General features: G+C 39.7%; 3 protein-coding genes across 4 annotated transcripts in view; all 3 read left to right on the top strand.

The window, feature by feature from the left end:
• LOC134817844 (kinesin-like protein unc-104) overlaps positions 1-14,938 on the top strand; it is a 46,678-nt gene that overhangs the window by 21,787 nt on the left and 9,953 nt on the right. For both annotated transcript variants that reach the window (XM_063827183.1, XM_063827184.1), the window contains exons 16-26: positions 12-160; positions 1,328-1,451; positions 2,407-2,490; positions 2,728-2,797; positions 3,185-3,417; positions 3,700-3,848; positions 12,789-12,915; positions 13,223-13,364; positions 13,563-13,691; positions 14,341-14,573; positions 14,761-14,857. In XM_063827183.1, the coding sequence (XP_063683253.1) occupies positions 12-160; positions 1,328-1,451; positions 2,407-2,490; positions 2,728-2,797; positions 3,185-3,417; positions 3,700-3,848; positions 12,789-12,915; positions 13,223-13,364; positions 13,563-13,691; positions 14,341-14,573; positions 14,761-14,857 (1,537 nt within the window). The remainder of the gene's footprint in view (positions 1-11; positions 161-1,327; positions 1,452-2,406; positions 2,491-2,727; positions 2,798-3,184; positions 3,418-3,699; positions 3,849-12,788; positions 12,916-13,222; positions 13,365-13,562; positions 13,692-14,340; positions 14,574-14,760; positions 14,858-14,938) is intronic.
• On the top strand, positions 8,535-10,304 carry LOC134817845 (zinc finger protein OZF-like). The gene has a single exon (XM_063827185.1). The coding sequence runs from the start codon at positions 8,591-8,593 to the stop codon at positions 10,253-10,255; it is 1,665 nt and encodes a 554-aa protein (XP_063683255.1). The 5' UTR covers positions 8,535-8,590; the 3' UTR covers positions 10,256-10,304.
• On the top strand, positions 10,570-12,243 carry LOC134817846 (zinc finger protein 182-like). The gene has a single exon (XM_063827186.1). The coding sequence runs from the start codon at positions 10,633-10,635 to the stop codon at positions 12,154-12,156; it is 1,524 nt and encodes a 507-aa protein (XP_063683256.1). The 5' UTR covers positions 10,570-10,632; the 3' UTR covers positions 12,157-12,243.

The raw sequence follows: 14,938 nt of genomic DNA, 5'->3' as shown, positions 1-14,938 counted from the left end.
CCGCTGCGCAGTTGCGTTTACGAAGGAGGAGTTGGCGCTGGCGCAGCGCGTGGTGAACAAATGGTACGTGTACCGGTTCAATAGTCTGCGAGAGGAGATCCTGAGGAACAGTGTTCTGTTGAAGGAAGCTAACGTGCTGGCTATTAATCTTAACAAGCAGGTATGTTAGCTATGTTATTTATTTTAATAAAAGTTTAAGTTATAATATATATTAACTTATATAGTAAGTTATATATTAAGTTATATATAGTTAATATCTAAGTTTTACGGATTTACGTACGTGATATTATCTAGATTTAGCTATTCACAAACCTCGTACTGCGTACATTATAACTATTCACTCCCATTAATGTGTACAGTATATTGGCTCACACTATACACAGGACTCTGCACAATAGAATTAGTGTATACGATAATTTCACTAGTCCCTCTGTAATTAACGCTGTGATGTCACTTGATGTGGAATGCTATGTTGTGTGTGTAAATACCTAATGTCAACATTCACACTGAACACACACTCGCACATGTTCACCAAGGTGCTACATATCTGTTGCTGTGTACACAATATACGCTATACAGAGCGTTATATACGGAAGCGAGTTTTGTGTTTATGTGTGCGCCGCAATACAAACACACACACACACACACACATTTGTATGATGTTATAATAAGCTGACAAACAGTACGTGGATACCACAACCCCGGTGGAGAATATTATGTGAGAGACGCTGTTTATTACTTATTACGATTACAATTTGTTCTTATCTTATATATTGGCTCCGGTTCACAGTTATTATACCCCATGTAAAACATGCTTACATGCTAGTCCACAACGCTATCTCGTACAGGCTTACAGTAGTTTTAATAAGATTACATTATAGTTTGGCGTAAACGTTGGTGCAGTGTGCAGCATAATATATTACACTGTTATTATTATATATCTACGTATATCTTCGTATCACACCCAATCAGCCATGATCAGGTTATCAATCAGTCAACATGTCACTAAAAGCGGAGCATGACACACTTTTAGTGACACCTAGTAGTAGTAGTACATGAACCAAGACTCATTAATCATGTTCTGAGGTGTCTGCATATATATTATATAATATATTACATGTGGTTACTGGACATATATAATATTGTCATGTGTTGCGCTAACTGCTTCGAAATCCAGTCTTGGTGTTTTATCTTTCGCTGACACCTGATACACGTTGGGAGACCTACTCAAATGTCGCATACTTCTCATTCTAAACATAGTACACGTACCGGTTGTGGTATGCGTTCTAGGCAGCTGAAGTAGAGTAACTGGAATTTGTAATTTCAGGTTTCGTTCCAGTACGCTATATTGACGCAAACTAAATACTTTGACATCCCACACGAGCTGTCAAGCGATATATTGACTAGGAAACTCAATTCTAGTTTCAGATCATCGACTTCTAATTTATCCGGTGAGAATATATCATGACTTGAGAATAATTTAGTATTGTTTTTCCTTATATAGACATTCTAAAGCGATTTGACGAAAAAGTCATGTGACCTAGCGCGGAGCGCGGCTATCTTAAAACTAGTTTCTTGGCGCAAAACTTATCACGTGATAGCGCGCGCCGCGCGCAACACACGTTTAATTAAGCTAAGTTGATCGATGAAATCGATCCTGACGAATATATATCAGTTTTTTAATAATATGTACTTATATTGTGATCTGTGGTTAACTCAGTAACTTGCAGTGGTTGACTCAGTAACTTAGTTAACTTACAGTAACTTGCAAACAATATTAACCAAGACAACATTATAAAAGTACTTAACACGATGTCTACAACTGAAAAGGAACATGAACTCTTAAATTCTCGTCATGTTTACCTCCAATTTATTTGTTCTTTAACCTCACTTAGGATTATCTGCAAATGGTCGGAGTTTGTCTGTAATTAATTTGTCGTTTGGTGGTAAGGACCCGTTCATTTTCGTTAAATAACCCAATAAGTCAATGTAACTGATTGAGTGGGAAAATACTGAATAAAATAATTGTACAATCGAAAAAATTGATAACTAAAAATGTATGTTATTAAAATTTTTGTCTTAAATTTTCAGACCCAAATAGCTTGATTGAAGTTCATGACGCACCCTGATGTTATTTACAGGGTGGCCCATAAGCGTACAAAAGTTTGGGCCTATTCCTCAGTCACTGAGTGCCCGATTGAGACTTATAAGGGCTACCCTTTATGTTTAATATGTATGCGTTCTGCATAATAAAATACCTGACTTATTTGATCAGAAAATGACATGGTGTGCGATGCAATACTCCTTCTCTGTGAATGTAATCTGATTAAATATTTAGAGGATCGCAAAGTTGTGATATGATATATGAAATTAGATTGTGTGCGAACTAATATTATATTCTGACAGGACTGAACTCTCCCAAAAGAAGTCTATCTTTAGCAAACCTGGCATCGCCCATAAAGAACAGCCGCTCAAGTAGTCCTGGGCTAGGTAATTTTTATACGTTTCTAATGATCTGCTTAAAACCTGAATTCCCTGTTCTGCTTTTTAGCGTAACCAGTGTACTCTGTACGGGGTAAAAACATTTATAGGGGTTGAACTTTTATTAACAATGACAATATTGTCAGTATTTATGATGACAGCGAGAACTCCCAAAACAGCCATATAACTGCGATTCATTGGCTGTTTTAATATTTACTGACGTTACATTACGTTGCCTGATTTCAGTTCGTAAATCTGGCTCAAGTCTGAACAAGAGTGTTGATTCTCCACGATGCAATACTAACTCTAACTCAAGGTAAACTTCGGAGGTTTTTGTAGAAAAGTGAAATGTTTGTAAAATTTAAATTGTTGTATCGGCCCTTCAATCAATAGATAAGGTGGCCAAGCTCCACAGCAAACATATAAATACCCATCCCTCCCAGATACCCAGAATACAAAGGATCATGTCTGGTAGTTGAAGTAACAGATAAACACCCCTCCCTCCCAGGTACCCAGAATACAAAGGATCATGTCTGGTAGTTGAAGTAACAGATAAACACCCCTCCCTCCCAGGTACCCAGAATACAAAGGATCATGTCTGGTAGTTGAAGTAACAGATAAACACCCCTCCCTCCCAGGTACCCAGAATACAAAGGATCATGTCTGGTAGTTGAAGTAACAGATAAACACCCCTCCCTCCCAGGTACCCAGAATACAAAGGATCATGTCTGGTAGTTGAAGTAACAGATAACCGTACCGGAGTTGTAACCCACTGGGGGCTGGACAAGTTCCGGAGAAGGTTAGAGGAGATGAGGGAGATGCTATCCAACCCTCCGCATAACCCTGTACCTGTGTCTAAAGACCCATTTCACGAGCGGTTACCGTGGTTTAATCAAGTTGGAAGGGCGAGTGTTTCTCTGAACAACCTTCTTTACGGTTAGCATTGTTTAGCAAAATCCACCACGGGTATTTAAAAATAAGGTTGGGGATGGAATTGTTTGTGAACTAGTTTTGCAAGGTGGTTTAAGGGTACATAAAATCTATCGTTGTAATTTGGGATATTTATTATTTGTGCCATGGTTATTCAGGATATCTCGTATAATAGTCATATCATTCCATTGTTTTCACAATAAGTCCAATTTCACAGATACTGCACAAACACTCTTCAATTGATTAATAGTTAATACCCTACACCACCTCTACAACACCTCTTTCCAGGTATTCCGATGGTGCACTCAGTAAAGGTGCTGGACAGGCTAGCCTGTATCCGGGGGTACCTAAAGGTGGCAATCCAGGTGATGCAGGAGGAGAAAAGAAGCAGTTCTACCCCTTCTCCTGTTGAGTTTAGGGAGTCCGGAACTGAGGAAGTAAGTAATGCTGCAAATATTATTAAACGTACTTGATATCGCGGAGAAAGTGACGTAATGGAGTTTTTCACTTTTGGCAAAGTATTTTTTGTACATGTTACATTAACCTAGGCCTCGCATACTCTAATATGATCAAAGAACGGAATTTGTAGCTTACACACAAATGGAGATATCACGCACACTAAATTTCTCGCTGCACGCAGAATGTTCCTAGTTTGGAATGTTGTTCCCTCTCAGTACAGTGTTTATGTGATGTTTGTCTTCTTTTTTCCGTTCGTTAGAAGGCTCTATATTTCATTTTGTAATTTTTGGATCGTTAAATTATTATTGAACAGTTGTATGAAAAGTTTTACATCGGTATTTGACAAAAAACAGACTTTAAAACCATAAAACATCCATTAAAACGCTCTAAATCCGCGAGTAAATTGCTCCCGGTAAGAAGTCTTTGTATTTTCCGGCTGGGGATGGAGGAGGACTCAGGAGGAGGACTCGAGAGGACTCAGGAGGACTCGGAGGACTGATGAGGAGGAGGACTAATGAGGAGGAAGATGAGGAGGAGGAGGAGGTCTGAGTAGGAGCTGAAGAGGAGGATGAGTACCGGGGAGGAGGAGGGCTGATGAGGAGGAGGAGGAGGAGGAGGAGGAGGAGGAGGAGGAGGAGGAGGAGGAGGAGGAGGAGGAGGAGGAGGAGGAGAAGGAGGAGGAGGAGGAGGATGAGGAGGAGGAAGAGGAGGAGGAGGAGGAGTAGAGGATGAATGAGGACTGAGGACTACTGAGGAGGAGGAGGAGGAGGAGTAGAGGAGGACTTAGGAAGAGGAGGAGGATGACTGATGAGGAGGAGGAGGAGGAGGAGGAGTAGAGGAGGAGGAAGAGGACTGATGAGGATGAGGAGGAGTAGAGGAGGAGGAGGAGAAGGAGGACTGAGGAGAAGGAGGACTGAGGACTGCTGAGGAGGAGGAGGACTGATGAGGAGGAGGAGGAGGAGGAGGAGGAGGAGGAGGAGGAGGAGGATGAGGAGGACTGAGGACTGCTGAGGAGGAGGACTGAGGAGAAGGAGGACTAAGGAGAAGGAGGCGGAGGAGGAATGAGGAGAAGGAGGACTGCTGAGGAGGAGGAGGAAGAGGACTGAGGAGGAGGATGAAGAGAAGGGGGGAGGGGAGGAAGAAGAGGGGGAGGAGGATAAGGAGGAGGGGGAGGAGGAGGAGGGGGAGGAGTAACCATTTTTCAATTATTATTGAACATAATGGTATGAGAAAGTTTTACATCGGTATTTGACATAAAACAGACTTTAAAACCATAAAACATCCATTAAAACGCTCTAAATCCGCGAGTTAATTGCTCCCGGTAAGAAGTCTTTGTATTTTCCGGCTGGGGATGGGTAGAGATTTCTGATTCGTTTCACTACACATGATGGCAAAACATATCTCCTCCCCTTGCCACAAAACCTCAAAGAGCACATTTGTAAGAAGGTTGTGTAGGCAGTGTATCGTAAACCCTCGGGCCGAATGGTGCCGTCAACGTTCCTCTTGACATCTTGTAGACTAGTTGCTTGAAGTTTCAAGATATCCTCGTCTTCAATCGTTTTCCTAAAAATTTTAACCAGAGTAACGCAGGTTTTCTCTGATAGCCCTATAACTGTGTCAGCAATCAGTGTGCTTTCCCTGCAACAGTAGCTCTCCATTTCCGATTCCATGACGGAGCAGTTTTCGCAAGTGCACCACTCCCTTGGGTCTTGCTTCAATCTTCGTAAAGGCTTAGCTTCTTTGTTCACCGCACCCATTTCATCATCATCCGTGTCATATTCGTTGAAACCTACGATGCTTAGCTCTTCATCGCTTTCATGGTCGCTAACAGCCAACTGTGGATCTAAGCTCATGTCATGAAACTCTTCATTTTGCAATATTGGTAAAATGTGACTTTTCCCAAACTCGATATGTCAAAAAAGAAGTGCCTAAAACCTTCCATGGAACCGACTACCGAGCTTCCTGACAAAGTTACCATGATAAGAGAAAGGAAGTCTAGAATGAAATCATAGGACTAGACTGATTTATGTATACTCACATGCTTATTTATACAAAAAAACGTGCAATTTCCATTGTTTCTTTCGATAAATAGTAAGTGTCAAACAAAAATCAATCCGAAAGCCGAAGCAAACCGTATAAAAATCGAACTACTTGGACGATTACGTCAGCTAAATAGTGTGTTTACACAGTACTGAGAGGGCAGTCCCTTTGAGCATAGGAACGTTCTACGTGACGCATCACTTTCTTAATTTAGCTGTATCGTGGCGTAGGAAGTAGATGGGGATTCCAAACTTTCACAGAGCAATTACATATGAGATAGCGCAATACAAGCATGCCTTAGATACATAGTACAAATTAATATTACGTCATCCTTTAACTTACATTTTCGTAGTCCGGGCGAGAACTTCACCAATAACAAACACCAAACACACATTCGAGTAATTAGATTTCTACAGTAGGTATACATAACACACACCTCCTCAATCCTCATGTCATAATATGTCGAAATGATAAGTTATTAATGATATTTCAGTGGGCGAAACTTTTACAATTCTGAGAATAAACTATGGGCGACAGTCTCAAAATTTTCTTAAAGTTTTGCTAGAACACCTCTCCGGTGAAATACATATCAGTACGAGGTCTTATAATGTACGAGGTCGAGGAATCTAATCACAACACTGCTCCCCAGCATTCCTTTGCAGTTATTACATGATCGGGTGAAGGGGATTATTGTTATTGATCTCGTATTTCTACGGAAATGTTATGATGTACGAAATCGAGGATACTTTACTCACTTGCCAGGGTGATATTAGGAAGCGAGTTACTGAGTTTATTGTTTTACTTTTGACTATCGTTTGTACGAGAAACTATAATTTAAACGGAAGTGCTTGTAGGTTCTGTAGACGTGTTTGACCGCTTTTTTTTCTCCCTTTTTACTCCATTGGTAGGGAGATGTTCATTGTTCAGTGTGCACTTTGCTGTATAGATTTGTTTGCTACTGAATCGAGTTAAATAGGTCATTGATAACTGAAATAACCGACTCGGTAATTTAGTGAAATTTAGTTAGGAATCATAATATTACAAAAGCCATTTTTTGGCAATTTTAGACCCCCTCGACCTCCCTCCCTCTAGTTATACTAGAACTATACTAGAATGACGACCGCATGACATACTCAGAAAGCTAGAACGAAGACTCCATCTCATATTCGATTACGCGACGCGTTGTGTATAAATTACACAATAGCTACACAATTTAATTAGACGTAACTTACTCAACTTGATCAATGGTCACTGTGTAAATAAATGGTCACGGAGAAAGTTTAACTTACATTTTCGTAGTCCGGGCGAGAACTTCACCAACAACAAACACCAAACACACATTTGAGTAATTAGATTTCTACAGAAGGTACACATAACACACGCCTCCTCAATCCTCATGTCATATGTCGAAATGATACGTTATTAATGATATTTCAGTGGGCGAAACTTTTACAATTCTGAGAATAAACTATGGGCGACAGTCTCAAAATTTTCTTAAAGTTTTGCTAGAACACCTCTCCGGTCTTTCTGCCAGTTAGAGTGAAATACATATCAGTACGAGGTCTTATAATGTACGAGGTCGAGGAATCTAATCACAACACTGCTCCCCAGCATTCCTTTGCAGTTATTACATGATCGGGTGAAGGGAATTATTGTTATTGATCTCGTATTTCTACGGAAATGTTATGGTGTACGAGATCGAGGATACTTTTCTCATTAGCCAGGGTGATATCAGGAATCGAATTACTGAGTTTATTGTTTAACTTTTGACTATCGTTTGTACGAGAAACTATAATTTAAACGGACGCGGAAGTGCGTGTAGGTTCTGTAGACGTGTTTGACCGCTTAATTTTTCCCCTTTTTACTCCATTTAGTAGGGAGATGTTCAGTGTGCACTTTACTGTATAGAGTTGTTTGCTACTGAATCGAGCCCCTGACCTTAGCTAATTCCCTTCTCTATGGTTCCAGCTTACCTCCCAGTTCCTTCTTCAGTTATCAACCAGAACCTCACATGTCTCACTTTGCAGCTCCTCTCACCTTCTCACCTGGTGTCTGGTGAGTCTGTCTTCACACCTCCTCCCTCTGTCTCACCTACCTACTCTATAACATATCCTCCCCCTCTCATATCTCCAGTCAGTACAGTGGTTATGAGCGTAGATAATTAAACTTTATTGCTATCAAAATACATGCAATATCTTATACCGGTACTGGAAGAAGTCTCTAGCTCAATTTAAATTATCAAAGCATAACACTGACGTAAAAGGTCCAATAAAGTCTTATAATTTTGCTATTGATACGTATTTTTGGGGATTATTGTTTCTTCTTCAATACCTATGTATCTCTAACTTGACGAACTTAGTATTATAATTCTGCAACCACAGCTTTCCAAATTAACCCGGAGCTTTATTCGATTTGAAGAGACGATATCTTACACTTATACTATGACGCAGTGAAACTATCGGACTACGATGTATGGGACTTGCCACCCCATGGCAACATTAAAATATATTGACTGAGTTACATCGTTTGCTCACATTTTATTTCTAGTGATGAAAATGGAAGAGATGAAAATGGAAGAGTCTTTTCCACCAGAATTGATTAAGATAGAGATTAAGGACTTAAGGAGGAGGAAGATGGCTTTCTTATCAAATCAGAGACGTATTCGATTCCTGATTCACAGATGCAGTATCTCATCCAAGAATCATCAACAGAAAATCGTCTACATTATGATCCTACGATAGCTGGAGACACAGATCAAGGCCGAACAACTCCACAAAACAGTGCTGATGCCGAATTTTGCCAAACTTTTGTTGACGAAACAGAATGGATGAAATTAAAATCGTCAGGCTATGATTCTTCTTACAGTGACAACAAACAATCGTCATTACCTTCCGATCAGCAAAAGCTGTTTCAGTGTTCTGTTTGTCTCTACAAAACAAGAAGAAAATCACACTTATTTCGCCATCAGCTCCCTCATACCGGTGAAAAACTTTATAAATGTTCTGAATGTTCCTTCAGTGCAAGCCGAAAATCATGCTTAGTTTGCCATCACCGAACTCATACCGGTTTAAAACCATTTAAATGTTCTGAGTGTTCTTATTGTGCCAGTCGAAAATCACATTTACTTTGCCATCAGCAGACTCATAGCGATAAAAAACGTCATCAATGCTCTGAATGTTCCTACAGTACAAACCGAAGATCATCTTTAACTTCACATCAGCGAACTCATACCGGAGTAAAACTGTTCAAATGTTCTGAATGTCCCTACAGTTCGGTTAAAAAATCTCACCTTATAGTTCATCAGAGGATTCATACCGGAGAAAAACCGTTCAAATGTTCTGAATGTTCCTACAGTTCGGTTCAAAAATCTCAGCTTATAGTTCATCAGAGGACTCATACCGGAGAAAAGCCGTTCAAATGTTCTGAATGTTCCTTCAGTACAAACCGAAGAACATCTTTAACTTCACATCAGCGAACTCATACCGGAGAAAAGCCGTTCAAATGTTCTGAATGTCCCTACAGTGCAAGCCGAAGATCATCTTTAACTTTACATCAGCGAACTCATACCGGTGAAAAACCGCACAAATGCTCTGAATGCTCCTACAGTGCAAGCCAAAAAGCATACTTAGTTGTCCACCAACGGACTCATACCGGAGTAAAACCGTTCAAATGTTCTGAATGTCCCTACAGTTCGGTTCAAAAATCTCACCTTATAGTTCATCAGAGGATTCATACTGGAGAAAAACCGTTCAAATGTTCTGAATGTCCCTACAGTTCGATTAAAAAATCTCACTTTATAGCTCATCAGAGCACTCATACCGGTGAAAAAGCGTTCAAATGCTCTGAATGCTCCTACAGTGCATGCAAAATAAAAGCCATAATTAACCATCGAAGGAAACATGCCAGTAAAATGCCCTTTCAATCTCCAGAATGTTTAAATAACGCTAGTTATGATTCAACATTCGTTCCCTATCAGTGGAGCGATATTGAAGAGAACTCACATACTTTTCATGATAGCAGTCAGGCTTTGAATTCCATCCAAAACGGTAGCATTGGAGGACCCATTTTCGTTAAACCGATACCTTTCGTGAAACGTGTAACATTTGTAAAGCCTCTGAACTTTGCTGACTCCATTGTATCCATTCCCAGCTTACCTCCCAGTTCCTCCTTCAGTTATCAACCAGCATCTCAAATGTCTCACCCTGCTCCTCTCACCTTCTCACCTGGTGAGTCTGTCTTCACACCTCCTCCCACTGTCTCACATACCTACTCTACAACAAATCCTCCCCCCTCTCATATCTCCAGTCAGTACAGTGGTTATGAGCGAAGTGGAAGAAGTCTCTAGCTCAATTTAAATTATCAAAGCATAACACTGATGTAAAAGGTCTAATAAAGTCTTATAATTTAGCTATTGATACGTATTTTTGGGGATTATTGTTTCTTCTTCAATACCTATGTATCTCTAACTTGACGAACTTAGTATTATAATTCTGCAACCACAGATTTCCAAATTAACCCTGAGCTTTATTCGATTGGAAGAGACGATATCTTACACTTATACTATGACGCAGTGAAACTATCGGACTACGATGTATGGGACTTGCCACCCCATAGCAACATTAAAATATATTGACTCAGTTACATCGTTTGATCAAATTATTTGTTTTATAGTCGTGTTGAAAGTATTAATTTATTTTATTTCTAGTGATGAAAATGTAAGAGATGAAAATGGAAGAGTCTTTTCCACCAGAATTGATTAAGATAGAGATTAAGGAGGAGGAAGAAGGTTTTCTTATCAAATCAGAGAAGTATTCGATTCCTGCTTCTCAGATGCAGTATCTCATCCAAGAATCATCAACAGAAAATCGTCTACATTATGATTCTACGATAGCTGGAGACACAGATCAAGGCCGAACAGCTCCACAAAACAGTGCTGATGCCGAATTTTGCCAAACTTTTGTTGACGAAACAGAATGGATGAAATTAAAATCGTCAGGCTATGATTCTTCTTACAGTGACAAAAAACAATCGTCATTACCTTCCGATCAGCAAAAACTGTTCCAGTGTTCTGTTTGTTTTGTAGAAACAAGAAGAAAATCACAATTATTTCGCCATCAGCTCACTCATACCGGTGAAAAACTTTATAAATGTTCTGAATGTTCCTTCAGTGCAAGCCAAAAATCATGCTTAGTTTGCCATCACCGAACTCATACCGGCGAAAAACCATTTAAATGTTCTGAGTGTTTTTATTGTGCCAGCCAAAAATCACATTTACTTTGCAATCAGCAGACTCATAGCGATAAAAAACGTCATCAATGCTCTGAATGTTCCTACAGTACAAACCGAAGATCATCTTTAACTTCACATCAGCGAACTCATACCGGAGTAAAACCGTTCAAATGTTCTGAATGTCCCTACAGTTCGGTTCAAAAATCTCAGCTTATAGTTCATCAGAGGACTCATACCGGAGAAAAGCCGTTCAAATGTTCTGAATGTTCCTTCAGTACAAACCGAAGATCATCTTTAACTTCACATCAGCGAACTCATACCGGAGTAAAACCGTTCAAATGTTCTGAATGTCCCTACAGTTCGGTTAAAAAATCTCACCTTATAGTTCATCAGAGGACTCATACCGGAGTAAAACCGTTCAAATGTTCTGAATGTCCCTACAGTTCGGTTCAAAAATCTCACCTTATAGTTCATCAGAGGACTCATACCGGAGTAAAACCGTTCAAATGTTCTGAATGTCCCTACAGTTCGGTTCAAAAATCTCAGCTTATAGTTCATCAGAGGACTCATACCGGAGTAAAACCGTTCAAATGTTCTGAATGTCCCTACAGTTCGGTTCAAAAATCTCAGCTTATAGTTCATCAGCGAACTCATACCGGAGTAAAACCGTTCAAATGTTCTGAATGTCCCTACAGTTCGGTTCAAAAATCTCAGCTTATAGTTCATCAGAGGACTCATACCGGAGATGATTCCATCCAAAACGGTAGCATTGGAGGACCCATTTTCGTTAAACCAATACCTTTCGTAAAACCTCTAACATTTGTAAAGCCTCTGAACTTTGCTGACCCCATTGTATTCATTCCCAGCTTACCTCCCAGTTCCTTCTCCAGTTGTCAACCAGAACCTCACATGTCTCACCCTGCTCCTCTCACCTTCTCACCTGGTGAGTCTGTCTTCACACCTCCTCCCACTGTCTCACTTACATACTCTACAACATATCATCCCCTCTCCAGTTAGGACTTCGGTTATGGATTTTGAACGAACACTGTTGATATTGAAAAGGTTCCTGGATCATGGAATTTTAATGTAACAATTCAAGAACTTATACCAGGTTCATTTGTTGTATGCATGTATAGGGTAGTTTTATGTCCATTGTGTTGGATAGATCAGTGAATATTGGTTGTGGTGATAAGCGCTGAACCCCGTGCCTTTAAATGGATCCGCTATGATAACCATCTGCAAATAATCTACAACGACTGGGTTCTTCACTTTACATAAGATTTTGATTTACGTATGATATTTTGACATTCACTTATTTTACGAAAATTATTTTAGTCAAATATTACTTCAATTTGTCTAAATCCAATGAAATAATCCAAGAAAAGTAAAGAAAATTGACCAAGTTAACAATCAGATAACATCCCAAGTAACATCTCCCAATATTTAACCAATGTTAACAATCAGATAACATCCCAAGTAACATTTCCCAATATTTAACCAATGTTAACAATCAGATAACATCCCAAGTAACATCTCCAGCTCCCAATATTTAACCAATGTTAACAATCAGATAACATCCCAAGTAACATCTCCAATATTTAACCAATGTTAACAATCAGATAATATCCCAAGTAACATCTCCCCCTCAGAACCTGTCCAGCGCTATCTCCATCTCCACTCTGGCTAGCAGTGTGTTCAGTGCTGGTGATCTCCGGAGAGTTGGGTGCAACAAGTCCAACAGCAGCAGCGAGGATGGCTCTCAGGATACCAACAAAAGTAAGGGTCATGTTGGACCGTGTTTGGTCTTATTTTTAGACCGTGTCGTTAGAAATTTGTGTTTTTATATCTTGTTTGCTATTAGATGTACCACATATGTGTCATGTTATATAGTTATGGATCAATACCCACTGTCTCTTGGTAAATAAGAACAGTGCAATTAAAATTCGCAAAAAGCAACTGACCATGTAAAAATCCCCTTTTCCTCTTCATATTGTCGTAAGATAATTTGCGATTCAACTATATGATTTCAATCTCATATAGTGGAATATTACATCTCATTTTACAACTCACCTCGTCCTCCCAGTTGGAGATACGTCAGAAACAGAGGGAGTAAACGAGAACAACTGTGGTATCCTGAAAGTAGGGACGAAGCTGACCTTCATCATCACTGTAATGCAGTTGTCACACCTATCTTCTGATTATGTGGAGGCGTTCGTACAGTTCAGGTTTCTTACTACGTCCTTTATTTTTAGTTATGTTTGTAGGGGGGGGGGGGGGGGCAACTGTTTGTAGAGTTTGCAAATTCACGAGTAATTTTTTTAAAGAAAGAAAATACGAGCAAGAAATCCACAAAATATGGAAAAACAATTTTTTCACTTTCTGTTAGACTTGAATAAAGAATAAAGAATTCGTTTATAATCTAGATTTCTAAACAAAGACGGGGACGCATTTGCCACGGAACCTCATCGGAACATGACAGAGAAATCTCTTGGATTTTATCACGTACAGGCTATCAGTGTCGTGATAAACAAACCCTTTATTGATTATATAAGGTTGGACTTAATTCATTTTTTATCTATAATGTTTTTATAGATTTTCGTTTTAGTACGTGTTTTCAAAATGTAATATGCTTTGTTATTAGTTCGCTACTGTTTTGTTCGAGTTAGAGTATGCAGATTTAGAGAATGCAGATTTAGTATGCAGAGTTAGTGTATGCAGATTTAGAGTATGCAGAGTTAGAGTATGCAGAGTTAGAGTATGCAGAGTTAGAGTATGCAGAGTTAGAGTATGCAGAGTTAGAGTATGCAGAGTTAGAGTATGCAGAGTTAGAGTATGCAGAGTTAGAGTATGCAGAGTTAGAGTATGCAGAGTTAGAGTATGCTGATTTAGAGTATGCAGAGTTAGAGTATGCAGAGTTAGAGTATGCAGAGTTAGAGTATGCAGATTTAGTATGCAGAGTTAGTATGCAGAGTTGGAGTATGCTAGTATGCAGAGTTAGAGTATGCAGAGTTAGAGTATGCAGAGTTAGAGTATGCAGACTGCAGAGTTAGCCAGAATTAAAGCAGTACGATATGTAAGTATTGAATAACTGGTACGATGTCAATTCCTAATGGGTGTAGAGATTACAAATCTACTGTCTCATGTGGGACACACTGTCCCGTACCACGATTACACCACCACCTTAACACCACCACACCCCAGATCAACCCCACTGATGTTCGAGGTGTTCGGTCACCTGCAAGGTAAGAAGGTAGAGTCCAAGCAGCAGCCAGTGGAGTCCGAGGTACCTCGCCCAGTGAGGAGTCTTGTGCAGCCCCCTTCAGCTGAAGTTACACAGAGTTACAGCCTGCTCACTCATGTACAGATATGTGAGCTTAGTCCTACTGGGGAGTATGTGCCTGTTCCGGTCATCCACAGAGACAATATACCAACAGGTTTATGTCATTTTGTGACGTTATCTTTTTCACGTGACGACATCACTTTCACTTGACGTCATCGCTTTTTGTGATATTATAATTTTTTGATTAGAGATCTTAACATTATACCTAAGAGTATCAGAGTCGCAAGTATAACAACCTTGGATTGTAATATTTAGCAGGTAGATAACATGCTATCTCTCAGGTGCAATGCATCTGTTACAACAAGGTATACAGAGGAGGATTGTAGTAAGCGTATCTTACGAGGACAGACCAGACTACCTCAGATGGGCTGGGGTCAGGTAATGGAATATTCAGATTATGACTTTTATTTGTTGAAAGTTCCTCCTGCTTCTCATTTCAGACAAACAGCATTTATGTTT

Source organism: Bolinopsis microptera, chromosome 7, assembly GCF_026151205.1.
Source record: "Bolinopsis microptera isolate Bmic1 chromosome 7, MBARI_Bmic_1.0, whole genome shotgun sequence".
NCBI classification, from domain to species: Eukaryota; Metazoa; Ctenophora; class Tentaculata; order Lobata; family Bolinopsidae; genus Bolinopsis; species Bolinopsis microptera.
Note: the sequence above shows the minus strand (reverse complement) of the source record. Positions and strands in the feature narration are given on the sequence as shown.